General features: G+C 43.9%; 2 protein-coding genes across 2 annotated transcripts; both read right to left on the bottom strand.

The window, feature by feature from the left end:
- Positions 1-1,830: 1,830 nt before the first annotated feature.
- Positions 1,831-8,281, bottom strand: scdb (stearoyl-CoA desaturase b). The gene is made up of 5 exons (XM_030106030.1): positions 7,768-8,281; positions 5,815-5,945; positions 5,256-5,461; positions 4,572-4,804; positions 1,831-3,391 (listed from the first exon to the last, which is right to left on the bottom strand). The coding sequence occupies exons 1-5, from the start codon at positions 8,000-8,002 to the stop codon at positions 3,192-3,194; spliced, it is 1,005 nt and encodes a 334-aa protein (XP_029961890.1). The 5' UTR covers positions 8,003-8,281; the 3' UTR covers positions 1,831-3,191.
- A 2,405-nt stretch (positions 8,282-10,686) lies between these two features.
- trmt2b (tRNA methyltransferase 2B) lies at positions 10,687-13,287 on the bottom strand. Its single transcript, XM_030106027.1, has 2 exons — positions 12,404-13,287; positions 10,687-12,130 (listed from the first exon to the last, which is right to left on the bottom strand). The coding sequence occupies exons 1-2, from the start codon at positions 13,235-13,237 to the stop codon at positions 11,522-11,524; spliced, it is 1,443 nt and encodes a 480-aa protein (XP_029961887.1). The 5' UTR covers positions 13,238-13,287; the 3' UTR covers positions 10,687-11,521.
- Positions 13,288-13,301: the final 14 nt, after the last annotated feature.

Genomic DNA, 13,301 nt, shown 5'->3' on the forward strand with positions numbered 1-13,301 from the left:
AGTCTGTCATCATTACATGTTGTTAAAAAAAAACAAAAAAACAACTATATGTATTTAAAGCTCAGTCTTAAACTCAGGTTTTCTTTTTTTAAATGTGATTTCTTGTTAAATTTTACAAATCTATTTATTCTGCTGGAAACCACTTGTAAAATAATCTGCACATATTTAATTATATTTCCAATAATTTTATAGTAAAGTATTTATTTCTGAGCCACGGGAAGTGAATCTAAATCTATCTATATAGACATGCGTACAGCAGCAGTCACTTTTCATCTGTTTGAATAGTTTGAAGTTGCATAAGTTTGCAGGCAGCTGACCAGTGAGCAGTGTCCGAGCTGTCACTGAGGTGCTGCATGCCCCAGAGAGGATGGCCTGACAGTCAGCAGCCAATGGACACAGGGCTGATGTCACTGTCAGCGCGACTGGGATCTGCACTGCTGTCCCACCGACAGTACATGAGGACCCTGCTGGAACTGAACACAGATGCACACTGGCAAGGGTTTCCTGCAGATAAACAACCCAAAAGAAAAGAAGTCCGCATGCAACAGTCAAATCACATTTCATGTGTTTCCCATACATCATGCATTCTGTGTTTTGTGATCCCATGTTCCTCCAACAGAGGGAGCAAGTGCCAAAATGACTCAGAGGGTTCACATCACTCCAGTTTCAACTAATGCTTAAAGTGTGACATGGATGACATTCATCTTTTCACCTTCCTTTTCTCTGAGTAACAGTTGTGAAGGCGTGTCTCAGACTGTCAACGTGCAAACATGACAGACTGCGTCTTCTCCAACACGTGCTGCGGAAGGCACATTTATCTTCAAGTCACATCTGCAGATAATGTAAAAATGTGTGGTTGATTTCACAAGAGCCGCTGTCCTGACAACACTGTGAGACAAGCGAGCCAGGCATGCACGCCAGAGGTAGATCCCCATCAGCGCAGGCACGCAGACAGCAGACAAAGCACCAGGTACGACATGTCAGCCACTCCAGGGGCGCCTCTCCTCTCATGTCTGGTAAAACTTGTACAGATTCTGACATTTTGAAAGCTTGGTAACGTCAGCAGAAAGATGGAGATAAGAACGTTCTGATATGCCTGGACTCTGGCATCGCTAAATAAATACCTGATGTGCACGTGAACAACTCAAAAACCTGCAACGAGTAACGAAGACAGTGTTTTTGAGAGGAAATAAATGAAGCATTCTGCTACACTGCCACTGATAATGATATATCATTCATGTGTGATTTTTGAAAAGTGCAGGCTGATATTTAGGAATTAAATAGAACCAGAAAATATGATTAATTTCATTGACATGTATAACATTATCAAAGCTTCTAAGAATCGAGATTCCACACAGGTTTACTCAATTCAAGGTCTTTGGAGAGCAGCAGCTGATTCCACTTAGCAGTAGACAAATGCACGTTCAAACACTCATGACCTCACACACTCACAGCTTCGTGGTCAGCACCGAGCTTCATATGCACGTTCCAGACTGTAAAATTAAAATGGAGCATCTGGAGAAGACCAATGCACACGCTCAATTCAGCAGACAGGGGCCGGACTTCAACAACACTCTTGGTATGAGTCAAGCGTGCTAACCACTAAACCACTGCGAGTGTGTTTGTGCCTCTATCACACAGTGAAAACTGGTCAGTGTGCACATATCCTCATGGTGGGTCGGTAATGAAATAAAAGTTGAAGTACCATTCCAGTTGTGATCATAGTTTTTATTCAGTATTTGAAGGAGTATTACAGAATTCCAACAAAAACAGGCAAACGTACTTTGTCACATGTAGAAAATTTGGTTTTATTTACGGTACGTACAATACATACAAAAACATTCTTTGAAAAAAATGTGCCTTTTTTTTTTTAACACTGTAGAAAAATTTTGCTCTGTAAAAGAGGGATCGTGACAAATATTACAACCATGTCATTAAAGATGTCCAAACAAGCATGGGTCTTGTTTTAGAGCAAAGTATTGGTTTTGGTTACACAAAAGTAAGATCACAGTAACTTATTTTGACTTATAAATGAAGGATTTCCGTTTTTCCAAGTGTTCCCTTGATCAACAACCAATTCAACAGAAATCAAGCCCTAATTGATTCATACATTTATAACTTGCACTTTTAATTTTCTGAAACAGATGTGAAACCGTCATAAGGCATTTGGGCAAAACTCCTGACGTGTGTTTCAGTAACATCACACCGCACTGGAGGTGCAGTAAATGCACCTCCGTCTCGTAGCTCGCAGGCCTTATCTGAGGGAGGTGGAGATCTTGTATTACTTGCAATTAAATCTTTACAAAATAAATACAAACTCTTTTTGGATAAAGAGCGAAAAGTCTGGATTTCTGTTCAGAGTCCAGAGGCACCGACATGGAGAGGGTTCATGAAGAGATCTGCAGGTAGCTTCGCGTCGTCTACCGGAGGTATAATCTGACTTCCACGAGATCATTTCAGTCTCATTAAAAGTCCCTTGAGCAGGTAGACGGTGGGTTCAAAGTGTTACAAGTACAACGAATTTGAACTGTGTGACCAAGAGGGACAATTTAATAGAGGGCTGTCTAAATATATGCCTGAACGCGGCAGTCCGTGGAGAGTAAGACGAACAGCTTTTCAAAAAAAGGGAGGAAAACCTTAGCTTAAGATGAATTACTATCAAGATAAAGTGCCACCTTTTGAGAAGAAAAAAAATAAAAAAAAATGAGAGCACAACTGAGCGACTTCAGTTTTGCCTGCAGAGAAACCTCAGTATAAGGGCTTCAATCAACTTCAAAACATGCCAAAACCTATTAATAAATAGCAAATTAATAAATACAAGATACAGTAAATTATTCTGATATTCTGATATTACTGCTTTTGCACGCCGCTCACACAGACCTGCTTTTTTGTTCTTGTCTCGATGCGCCTGTGAAAGGCCTCCGTCCTCCACATGCCCGTTGAAAAAGCTGTGCTTGCACATGTAGTTAATTTGCTACCTGTCGCTAATAGTCGATGAAGACACTTCAGAATTTAGGAGCCCCATGGCAGTTTACAAAAAGGCCTATAACTCTGTAAAAAGCCAATATTAGTTCCAAGAAGAGGTTTTAACTTATTATCAGAAATCTTGTAATCGACACCCCAGCAAGTGAAACGCTGCCCCCTCTGCCTTCGCTCGACACGCTGTATCGGCCGCGCCGCCGCCGCGTCGCTCAGCCACTTTTGTAACTGCCGTCGCCAGTTCGCTTTACCCGGGCGCTGATCATTTCCTTCGAAACCCTCTTCGGGTCTTTGGCCAGACCCAGGAAGCACATGAGGTCGATGAAGGCAGTGGTGAGGTTGAGCTTGCAGCCGAACTCGCTGGTGGCGTAGTCGAAGGGGAAGGTGTGATGGTAGTTGTGGAAACCTTCGCCTGGACGACAAAAAGGGCAGGTCAGTGCATGAGGGTTTAACACTCTGAAAGCAAGTCTGTTGTTCAGGGTTCTGCTCTAAATTAAAGTGTTTTAAAGACTTTAACAAGAATGAAATTCAGTAAAGGGATACAGCTGACGGTAGAAGGTGATCAGTAATTTGATTTGGCGCAAAGCGGAGACCTTTTCTTTGTTCTGAAATCCTTAAGGGTGACTGTCATGTGGTGTCGTCTACAGGCTGCAAAATCAAATTTGCCAATTTAAACCGTATTTAATCTCACACAGTAACACATCTAAAATAAATAAATAAATAAAATCACGCCATAACAGGAATGCAGTGCTGCTAAACCTTGATAAATGTGCAACAAATAAAAATAAATTCAGAGATACCAATGCTTACTGAGCACACAGCTGTATGACTGTAGCTGTGACACATTTGCTGAGCGGTTTGCATTGTGTGGGTCAGTCTGATGACCGATTCACTCGTTACGTTCAGCTGAAGTTCCATCAGTTAGTTTGTGTTGATCTGTTTCACTGAATCGGTTATTGAAATCCAGACCAACAAGAAGAGGCGCTTTTTGGTAATCATGCAGAAAACAGCCTGACGAGGTCTGTCGCTGACAGAAATATGAATCGGGTGATTAGATCAAATATTTAACATTTCTACTAAGAATTTTCCAACTGTTTTGTTAAAAGCAGTCATGCTGGACACGTGCCACGTCTTCTCATTCAATCATTGCCAAGAGATGGAGAATAATCGACTGGGTTTTGTGCTGAAGTCCACAGAAAGCTTCAGCAGTGAATTACAGAGATGTCGCCACGCCACTCTCAAATGGCGCACAGAACACAGCTGCTCGTGTTTTTTTGAATGATCGAGTATAATTTTCATGGTCTTTTTTGACACGACATGAAAATAACCTTCTGAAAGATTTCAAAACGTCTGAGAGACGAACAGTGACGCGTTTGAGCACTGGAACTGGATCAGTCGGGACAAAATGACCCACAGTCACTGGATCTTCGCAGTGCGCCACAGCTGCACAAAGACCCCATTGTGGCTGACGTAACAAGACAAAGTGTTACAAAACACATAAAGTCAGAAATTACTCTACAAATTCTTAAAGTCACGCTATTCCGTGAAGCATGATGCAATATCAGAAGTATCAGTCAGTGGCGGATCCTTACCTGCGGCGCTGAAAGCAACCAGAGCGTTCTCCCTGGGGTTTATTGACTCGTCATAAGGCCTGTTGCCCCAAATGTGTGCGGCGCTGTTGACCAGCCAGGTGGCGTTGAGCACTATAGTGTATCTCAGCAGTCCGGGTATGAAGTATCCCACAGCCAAGGATTCCCCCCAGAAATACCAGGGCACCAACATCGGTACGAGGAAGCAGAGGATCACCACGGACAGCTTGTAATGCCTGGAATCAAACGAGAGACATTATCGGACACAGAGACAGAGAGACTTCATGGCTCAGAGTCTCTTTAACAAACGAGATCGTGGCCTGATTGTTACTACTGTGTGGGCCTGAGTCATCTGGAGTTTGTTTAAAACAGGACTTCCTTCCCCATCCTGCAGACTGGATGTCAGGTTACAGAAGTTTCCATGATGTTCAAACAGCACCTTCCCATGCTTTATATTTGAAAAGAGGGGGACAAAATCTTTAACATTATGAAATGAGAATTATTACTCTGTCCCACCTTTTGTTACTGTGCAGCACTGGAACTTGTAAGTCCAGTGCTGCTCGGCCAATCGCCCAGCAGCTGATTACACACCGTCTCCTGTTACAGTCCACAAGGACGTGTTTAGTCTGCACTGTTTGAGTCTTTCATGAGGGAACCGCCCTCCCGCGCACCGGAAGACTTTCTCACCGTCTCTGGAACATGACCACTTCGTCTGCCCTCAGGTCGGACAGCTCCAGCTTCCGTCCCTTCTCGATGACGTCGGGGTGTTTGCGGACCAGCAGCCAACCGATGTGGGCGAAGAAGAAGCCCCGCTTGGCATTGTGGGGGTCTGCGTCTGTCTCGGAGTACTTGTGGTGTACACGGTGGTCCCTGGCCCACTCAAATATGTCATTCTGCAGACACACACACACAAACAAACACCGACAGAGAAGATTAGATTAGATTAGATTAGGCACTTATAGATATGCATGGAAGCTTCAGATCATCAGATTAAGGTCAGATACCATGTGGCAGGGAAACAGTAAATGTATCGACAGATTACACGTTTTCACTAACATCACAGTCACTTAGAGGAGCATACCACTACAAGTGTGATCCTGATTAAAATGCTGTAACAAGTAAGTGTATCTGTCAAACATTAGGATGGCTTTAATATCTCTATTTCATTGCATTGCAGTTTGTATGAATAATCAAACATTTTTCCTTACATAAAGGTCAACTACTACATTGTTGTTTTCTCCTTTACCTGAAATGCCATCGAGTTGGCGAGGGCAAGGAAGACTCTCAGGGGGAACGAAGCCTTATAGGATCTGTGGCTCCATAACCGGTGTGCACCGGCAGTCACACCGAGAGCGCTGAAGAGGTAGCACACTGCAGCTGGGAGAAAGAGAGGTGGAGAGGAGAGGTATCTTTACAGGGAGCCGTCAGCACTCTGTGGGACTACACCCCTGGGAGCAGAGTCACTGGGACGCCATGTTCCTTTCATAACACTCTTTTTGTTCGGCGGAAAGTCATCTATACAGGGAGACGGGACAGTGGGAGCGCGCAGGTCGGCCCTCACACTTTTGTTGTTCTAAAACTGCTGAATGCAGTTCTATGTGAAGCCCAGACAAAACTGCCCGGGGTCTGAGCACCGGGGGCTTCTGATTGGCAAAGAGCATTCTGTTGTGGTGTCACGCAGCTCACAATGGGATGTCTATCACAGCGGCGATTGTGCTTTGTCTTCCCAAGTGAAATAATATGCAGCCCAGCATTGCAACGAGAGGGGAAAATTATGCGGTGCCAGAAGGAAGACAAAGTTCAGATTGTTCAGGAGTTTGAGTCATGCCTCTGCGGTCTACATATAGAGGGCAATAACTCAAATTAATCAGCACACTGTTTGACGGCGACCACTGAAATTCAAATACTGCTAATTGGAGACATGCAGCGCATAACATGTCCCAATAGTTTACAATCAGCTGAGGGTTAATGCGCTTCACAAAAAATGCCATGCAGGTGTGGAGGAATGTCAGCATTTGCAGGCAGAGTCGCTGTGTTATAAGTGAATGATTATCTTGAAAAAAAAATTCAGAGTTAACACGACATTTTGACCGTTAATACAGTGCGATGCAAGATTAATATTATGCAACATGAGCTGAGTCTGCATAGGAAGTACAGAGCTTCAACCAGCAGCCTGGTAACTGAATACAGCTGGACCAGAGCATTTCTGCCAGCCCTGTTATGCAAAGTCACCATTTAAAAATAGCCCAGTGTTAACTGAAAGGGTGAAAAATCAGAGGAAATTACAGACAATGTGAGACAGTTTCAGACATACAAGTCCGGAAAGAGTCAAGAACCACTTTTTAAAGCTTTTCAACAAAGGATGGGCAGTTTTGCTTCTCCTGCTATAAACTGATTGCAGAAGTTCTCAATAACAGCATCAAGCATGAGAGTGGCTGCAAAATACTGTCCAAATGCTGTACTGTGCCGGAGTACGCCGAAATAACTGAAAGAACCAGTAAGGTTGGCCTTTATCTGAAAAATGAAAGCTTCAAGCTCAGATGAGCTTGAAGATTGTCTCAGTTATGCACCAGCAGGCCTCAGCTATGCCCATCCCCTCTCGGCTCTGAAGGATTATAGCTGGGATAAAGTTTTGATACTGTGAAAATATGGACTTCAACCACGATGAGAGGCTGCGATGTGGCCTAAAATGGTCATTTTCTTGGTTTGCAAACCACACAGATGTGGCAGCAATGGAGCATTTGTACATTGAGCAGGAGAGAGTTTCAACACACTGACATCTAGAATGATCTTCCAAGTGATTACCTGGGCTGTCTGATGGCTTCTGGTGATAAAATAGGCTTTTAAGTTTATGATCAGTGCTTACTTCCACCATTCTGATTAATTAGGTAATAACAAGCCGGGGTAATGAAAAATCAATCCTTTCAGCAGAACTTGCTTTCAGTGTAAACTCAAGTTGTAACAGGTTCTCACTGCAGGCCCGAATCTGTGACTCACGCCGAATTAAACCACTCGAACGGTGAGAATTACAGGGCTGGAGTGACTCATTTCCCACAGGCATGACCCCCTCAGGCAGCATGTCCTGTATAGTAAGCAGCGATCGCACCACATCAGCACATTCTGTTCTCCCGCTGTGGCCTGCAGGAAGGGAAAAAAAGCAGGAAAAACCTGCAGCGCTGCGCCCGAGCCCCATACTTACTCCATGCGAGAGTCAAACACGACGCGGAGGGGAGGAAGAGCAGTCCGTACAGCGCTCCGACGTGGAGGAGGGACATCAGTATGATGTTCCTCCACACAAATATCCTGGGTGGTTTCTTGCCTTCCTTCTCTCTGTAGGTGTCGTCAAAAACATCCTCCACGGTCGACGTCTCGGCGGCGGCGTCTCCCCGCTGCTGCTGGACGGCGCGATGGTTCCTGGTTTCCGTCTGGGTCATCTTCCCCCCGCTGTTCTCCCGGAGCTGCCTGGAACACAAGCGGCGAGGCGCTGCTCAGAGAAAATGCGCACAGCAGGATGCAGCAGGCGGAGACGCGGAGGAAGCGACGGCGGCTGCCGGAGCTCATGCACGCTGTCCGCGCGCGCAAAGATCGGATCACGCCTGCAGATGTGCCACTGTTTGCAATCTCAGTGTTTTTTTTTTCTCTCTTCTTCTTCTTCTTCTTCTTCTTCTTCTATTCTCTCTTTGCGCGCTTCACTTCTGCTGGCTCATTTTAAATATGACTCGTGCTGTACAGGCGTGTGATTTTCTCCCGCCCCCTTATTATCATCTCAGTGATGTAACGAGTAACGACGACTCTGTGGCTGCGACCTTCACAGCGGAGGAGGAAGTCCTCTTCCTACTCACTCGTTTCAAGTTCATATCTCCACCTTTAATCTCTTTTAAAATATTATTTCAAATAAAAAAAAATGTTACTGTGTTGTTTACATTTTCTCATACATCTGTTTCAGCCCACTTCCCTCCATAAAAACTGCATTTGGAAGTTTTAATAAACGCAGGAGAGTTTGAGCATCTTCCAACTCTGGGATCCCATCCGTCTTCTCTACAGCTTTATCCTGTGCAGGCTGGAGTCAATCCCAGTTTACTGTGGGTCAGGAAACACCCCGGGCCTGCAGTCCATCACAGGGTAAACACAGAGAGACAGACAATCACACACACACTCACACTCACACACAACTAAGGGCAATTTCATGATAATCACAATACACTTTATTTATAGGTGTCTTTCAGAACACCCAAGGTGTGAGAAACACATGGACGAGCCTCTCTGCACGAAGTTTTAATGTTCTTCCTGTGCATGTGTGGGGATTGTTTTTCTCCCTGTTCTTGCCCTGTGACCACTGGTGACCTGTCCAAAGGGTCTTCATCCAGCATCAGTTGGGATCAGCTCCTGCCCCCTGTGACCCTGGGTAGGGTGAACATGATGTAGATTTACAAAGACTGTCAAGTTATGAACTACAAATACTTAGGTAGATTTCGGAGTTATCAGTACTTCTGTTCTCCACATTTTAGATTTGTTCTTTGAAAGCATCCATAAGCCTGATGTGGCGTTGAAGCAGTTTGGTTAAAAGTGAGAAATACGTAAATAAAGATTTTAAAGTCTTTAATTAGTCAAAACTGCAGTGTCTGTTCACTCACCAATCAATGTGTTCAATCTGGTTTGACGACCAGACCCTCAATGTTAATCTGGTGAATTCATCTAACTAACATTATGAATGTGTGTGTGTGTGTGTGTGTGTATGTCCACCACAGTCATGACTGTCAAAACAAACAAAAAAACCCTTTTATTTTTATAAACAAGTACATTCACTATTTTCATACTTTTGCTCAAGTACAAGAATTAAAATGGTACTTCTACTTTTCCTTTAATGCTTTTTTTACAGAAGTATCTATACTTTCACTTCTGCAAATTACAAGTGCACACAACAGTGTCCACAATTACAGTACAATTTTGAACGTAGTTTGCATTGCTTCTCTTAAAATCACAGAGGCAACTGAGTATGTGCTGAATAGCTTTACACCTTCAACAAAAACCATGATCTATATGTAAATGTATTTACTTTCATGTTTTTTTTTTATATTGCAAAAATATGCTTTGAAGGTCTCATGTAGTTAAACTGGTTTGGACATTGCTCACAAACAGCTTCAGCTGGATTACTTCTCATCACAGATTATCGTTCCTGATATGACTATGTGTGTTTTCTCCAAGTCCTTCCCAATATTATACTAGACATTTCGAAATAAACAGGCTACTTTCATGATCGGCACACAATACCATAAAAAGCAGTTTTGCTGCATCAGCATCTTTGCATATCACATGAATGAAAAAGAGATAAAAGCTCAGTTTCAAATCCCTAGTTCCGCCATCATCAGATTTAGCATAATATAATCTCCATTTAGATGTCATCTATTTTCATAAGCTTCACTTATGGTTTTATTCATTTCAGTGGGATTGAGTCTTGAACGTTCCTGTTATGATATATTGAATTCATTATGATTCCCTGAATTTACCATGAAACACCAGTTGTTTTACACACACCTCTACAACAGTCACTCATGTAAATTATAAATGCTTAAAATTGATTTAAATGGATTCTTACCCCAGTTGAACTTCAGAGATGAGTCCTCTGCACTGAGATGGAGAGGGAGATGGATGCCACTAGTGCTTTTATCAAGTTCCTGAAGTTCCTCTTATTGATTCTCTTGAGGATGTTTCAAAACAACCACCGAGCAGAGAGATGCAGCTGCCTCTGGATATTGGCTGAGAGCTCATCTGAGGCTTAAATGCTTTTTTTTTTTTTTTACACGATCTTATCATGCAAAAAATTGACTGCTGTTGCCCAATTATTTTTTGAACAGTATCTTTATCTCAATGTGACATCAAAACCAAACATTGCAAGAGTTTGCAAACAAGGGTCAGCTCATCCGACATCATGAAGTCAGCCACGAATGGTGGCCCCATGTGTCAGAGGTCAATCTAAAAATGAACATTTATCATGACTGTGATATTTACTCCCTCTTGCAAGACACCATTTCCAAACAAATGAAAGTTCAATTTTTTTTCAATGTTTTATTAGCTTTCAGAGAATAAATTTGACATGATTGTGAATGGCAGTTGAAATAGTTTTAGAAGTAGCTGACAGAACATTTTTACTGTGTTAGAGTCCATATTTGCTGAATAAGTGCAAAGTGAACATCCCCCCCCATTATTTATCTTTGTTTCATCAGGTGAGAAGTACAAACTCACAAAGTGAACACGTGTTTTGAAGTACAGTACTCTGACCAAGATTTCTTCTCTTATAAAACCCAGAACATTGACATTTTTCCATGTGAGAATCATCACTCGAGTGATAAAGGATCCTCTGTCTGTTTTCTCTCATGTGTAAGCTTGTATGAACGAACCTGTATGGATCAAAGGTCATGAATCTTACTAAAATGAAATGACTGACATGACCCAGCACATGCATTATGATACAGATGTTCAAGGCTACTTTGGTTTTATGCTGTAATGGCGCCTCCTACTGCACAAAAATAGCAAATGCATAAAAATCGTAGGCTTCCCGAGCACTCGAGAAAATGCAGGCAAAGCAAAAGAGGAATTGAGAATGTGAATGACAGCTTAGAGAAGGCCAGTCAGTGGTTGCATTGCTTCAAAGGAAGTGATTCCTGTACAAACTAGAGAATCTTTGCCAGCTGAGCATCAGCTGATAAGTAACAAAGGTGCAATATGTGAACCACAGGTCATGTTAACCAAAGATTTTCCATTACTGTCTGACTTTCAGGAATGATTTTGGACTGTAAGAGAAGAGCAGGGCACCTCAGAAAAATGTATGCACCAAAAGGGAGAACATGCAAACTCCCCACAGAAGGATCCTCGAACCTGGGATATTCTGTCAAAACATTTGAAGGTTGCTTTGACAGCTTCAATTAATGAAGGTATTTTTTAGTTTTTTTATCCTATCTCTCAAAAAGTAACACCAGTTCACAATGTGGAGTATGTGGAAACATGTCCACCGGCACTGCCAGGGTTGGAGCAAACGCCTCCCCGGTCAGTTTCTTCTTAGGGTCAGGATCACAGCAAAGCTCCCTGAAGTTCCTCATGGCCTCCCCATCTGGTTTACACGAAACGTAGACCAGCCGGCGAATGGTCGGTTGATTTCGTAAAGCTCGGATCACTCTGTAGTGGAGGCCAGCTCGAGCAGGATTAACCACAGCGGTGAGACTTCCGCTTGCAGAGCTCAAGCAGGACATGAGGCCTGGAAGCACCACCTCTGCCTTCCCAGACAAAAACTCACAGTTCAGTACTTTGTTCAGAGCTGCGTTGTGTGCAGCATCTTCCACCGCCTGTTTAATGAGCTCTATGCCAATGATTCTGTCCACTTTGGGGGATGCAGTGATGCCGATGGCGCCTGTGCCACAGCACACGTCCAGAAGTGTACGGCCAACTCCACCGGGCTCAGTGTTCGGGACACACAGGTCTCTCACTGTGCCGTACAACACCTGAGCAGCTGACTGGTTCACCTGGAAAAAGGCATCAGCAGAGATACGAAACTTGAAGCCCAGGACCTGTGAATCACAAAATACCACCGGATTAACAATCTGAAAACAGTGGTTACAATTTTTCTGATTTATTTGAATCACACATTATGAGAACTTCATTTGTGGTAAGTGTGATTTGTGATACTGTAAACAATACATGAGACTGACCACAAACATCAAGGGGAGTTTTACTTTTATTTGGCTGTGGATTTTATTAGCAATAGTATCGTATAATGTATAAAAGGGAGCAAAGAATTTGACATTACAAAAAAGCTACTTGGGAGGATCAGTGACTCATACCTCCTCATATATGTGTGGCTGTCCATACAGGAGCTGGTAGGGGGAGTCCTCGTGTGTGCAGCGGGTCATGGTGCACTCCTGGATGTACAGAGAGTCCAGCTGGCAGACTGATCCGGGACCCTGTGTGAAGAACTCCACAAGGTCCGCCTTGTGGAGAGCCACTTCTTCTGGCGTGAGCGTTTGTGGATGAAAGTACACTATGGCCATGGTGTGGCCCAGGGCATTGGTCCTCACTGTCACTTCCCTCCAGTGACCCCCTGTGTGGAAGAGCAGGCAGGGCTCCAGCGGGGACGAGCGGATGAACTCCTGGTAACATCTGGCCACCAGTTTGTGCTTCTCTGGCATGTTGAGCAAATGGTCTCCACTGACACAGACGATGTTTCTCTGCTTGCCTGTGCCCACATAAAATCCAACCGTCTTTGGATTCCCATCCACTCCTCTGTTAATAGAAAAAGTGGACTTGTTGCGATAGCCCTCTCTGACTGGTGACGGCAGGATGGGCAGCACAGGGAAGAGAGGTTTACTTCTGTCACATGAAAGATGTCCTAGGAGCTGGGACATGATCGTCTCCTGCTGCTTCTGCTTGACTTCGAGCTGTTGCTCATAGCTCAGCCTCCACAGAGGGGTGACCACATCAGCCAGCCTCTCCTCCCAGGACTTATCATCAGACAAGATGCTACTCTTGTGACTTCTCCTCCACCTTTTCTTTGGAGGCTTGTCCCGCTCGGCTTCGGATGTGTTGCTGGATATAAACAGCACGCGGGTTTTCCTAAAAGCGTTCAGGGTCTGACCTCTGACAGACACTGACCTGTTGAAAGCAGCTGCCAGAGACATGGGGTCGGTTGTTGGGGTGCGTGTTGAGCTAAAAACAATAGTTTGCTTCCACAGTGCGGGACGC

Source organism: Salarias fasciatus, chromosome 13, assembly GCF_902148845.1.
Source record: "Salarias fasciatus chromosome 13, fSalaFa1.1, whole genome shotgun sequence".
Taxonomy (NCBI): domain Eukaryota; kingdom Metazoa; phylum Chordata; class Actinopteri; order Blenniiformes; family Blenniidae; genus Salarias; species Salarias fasciatus.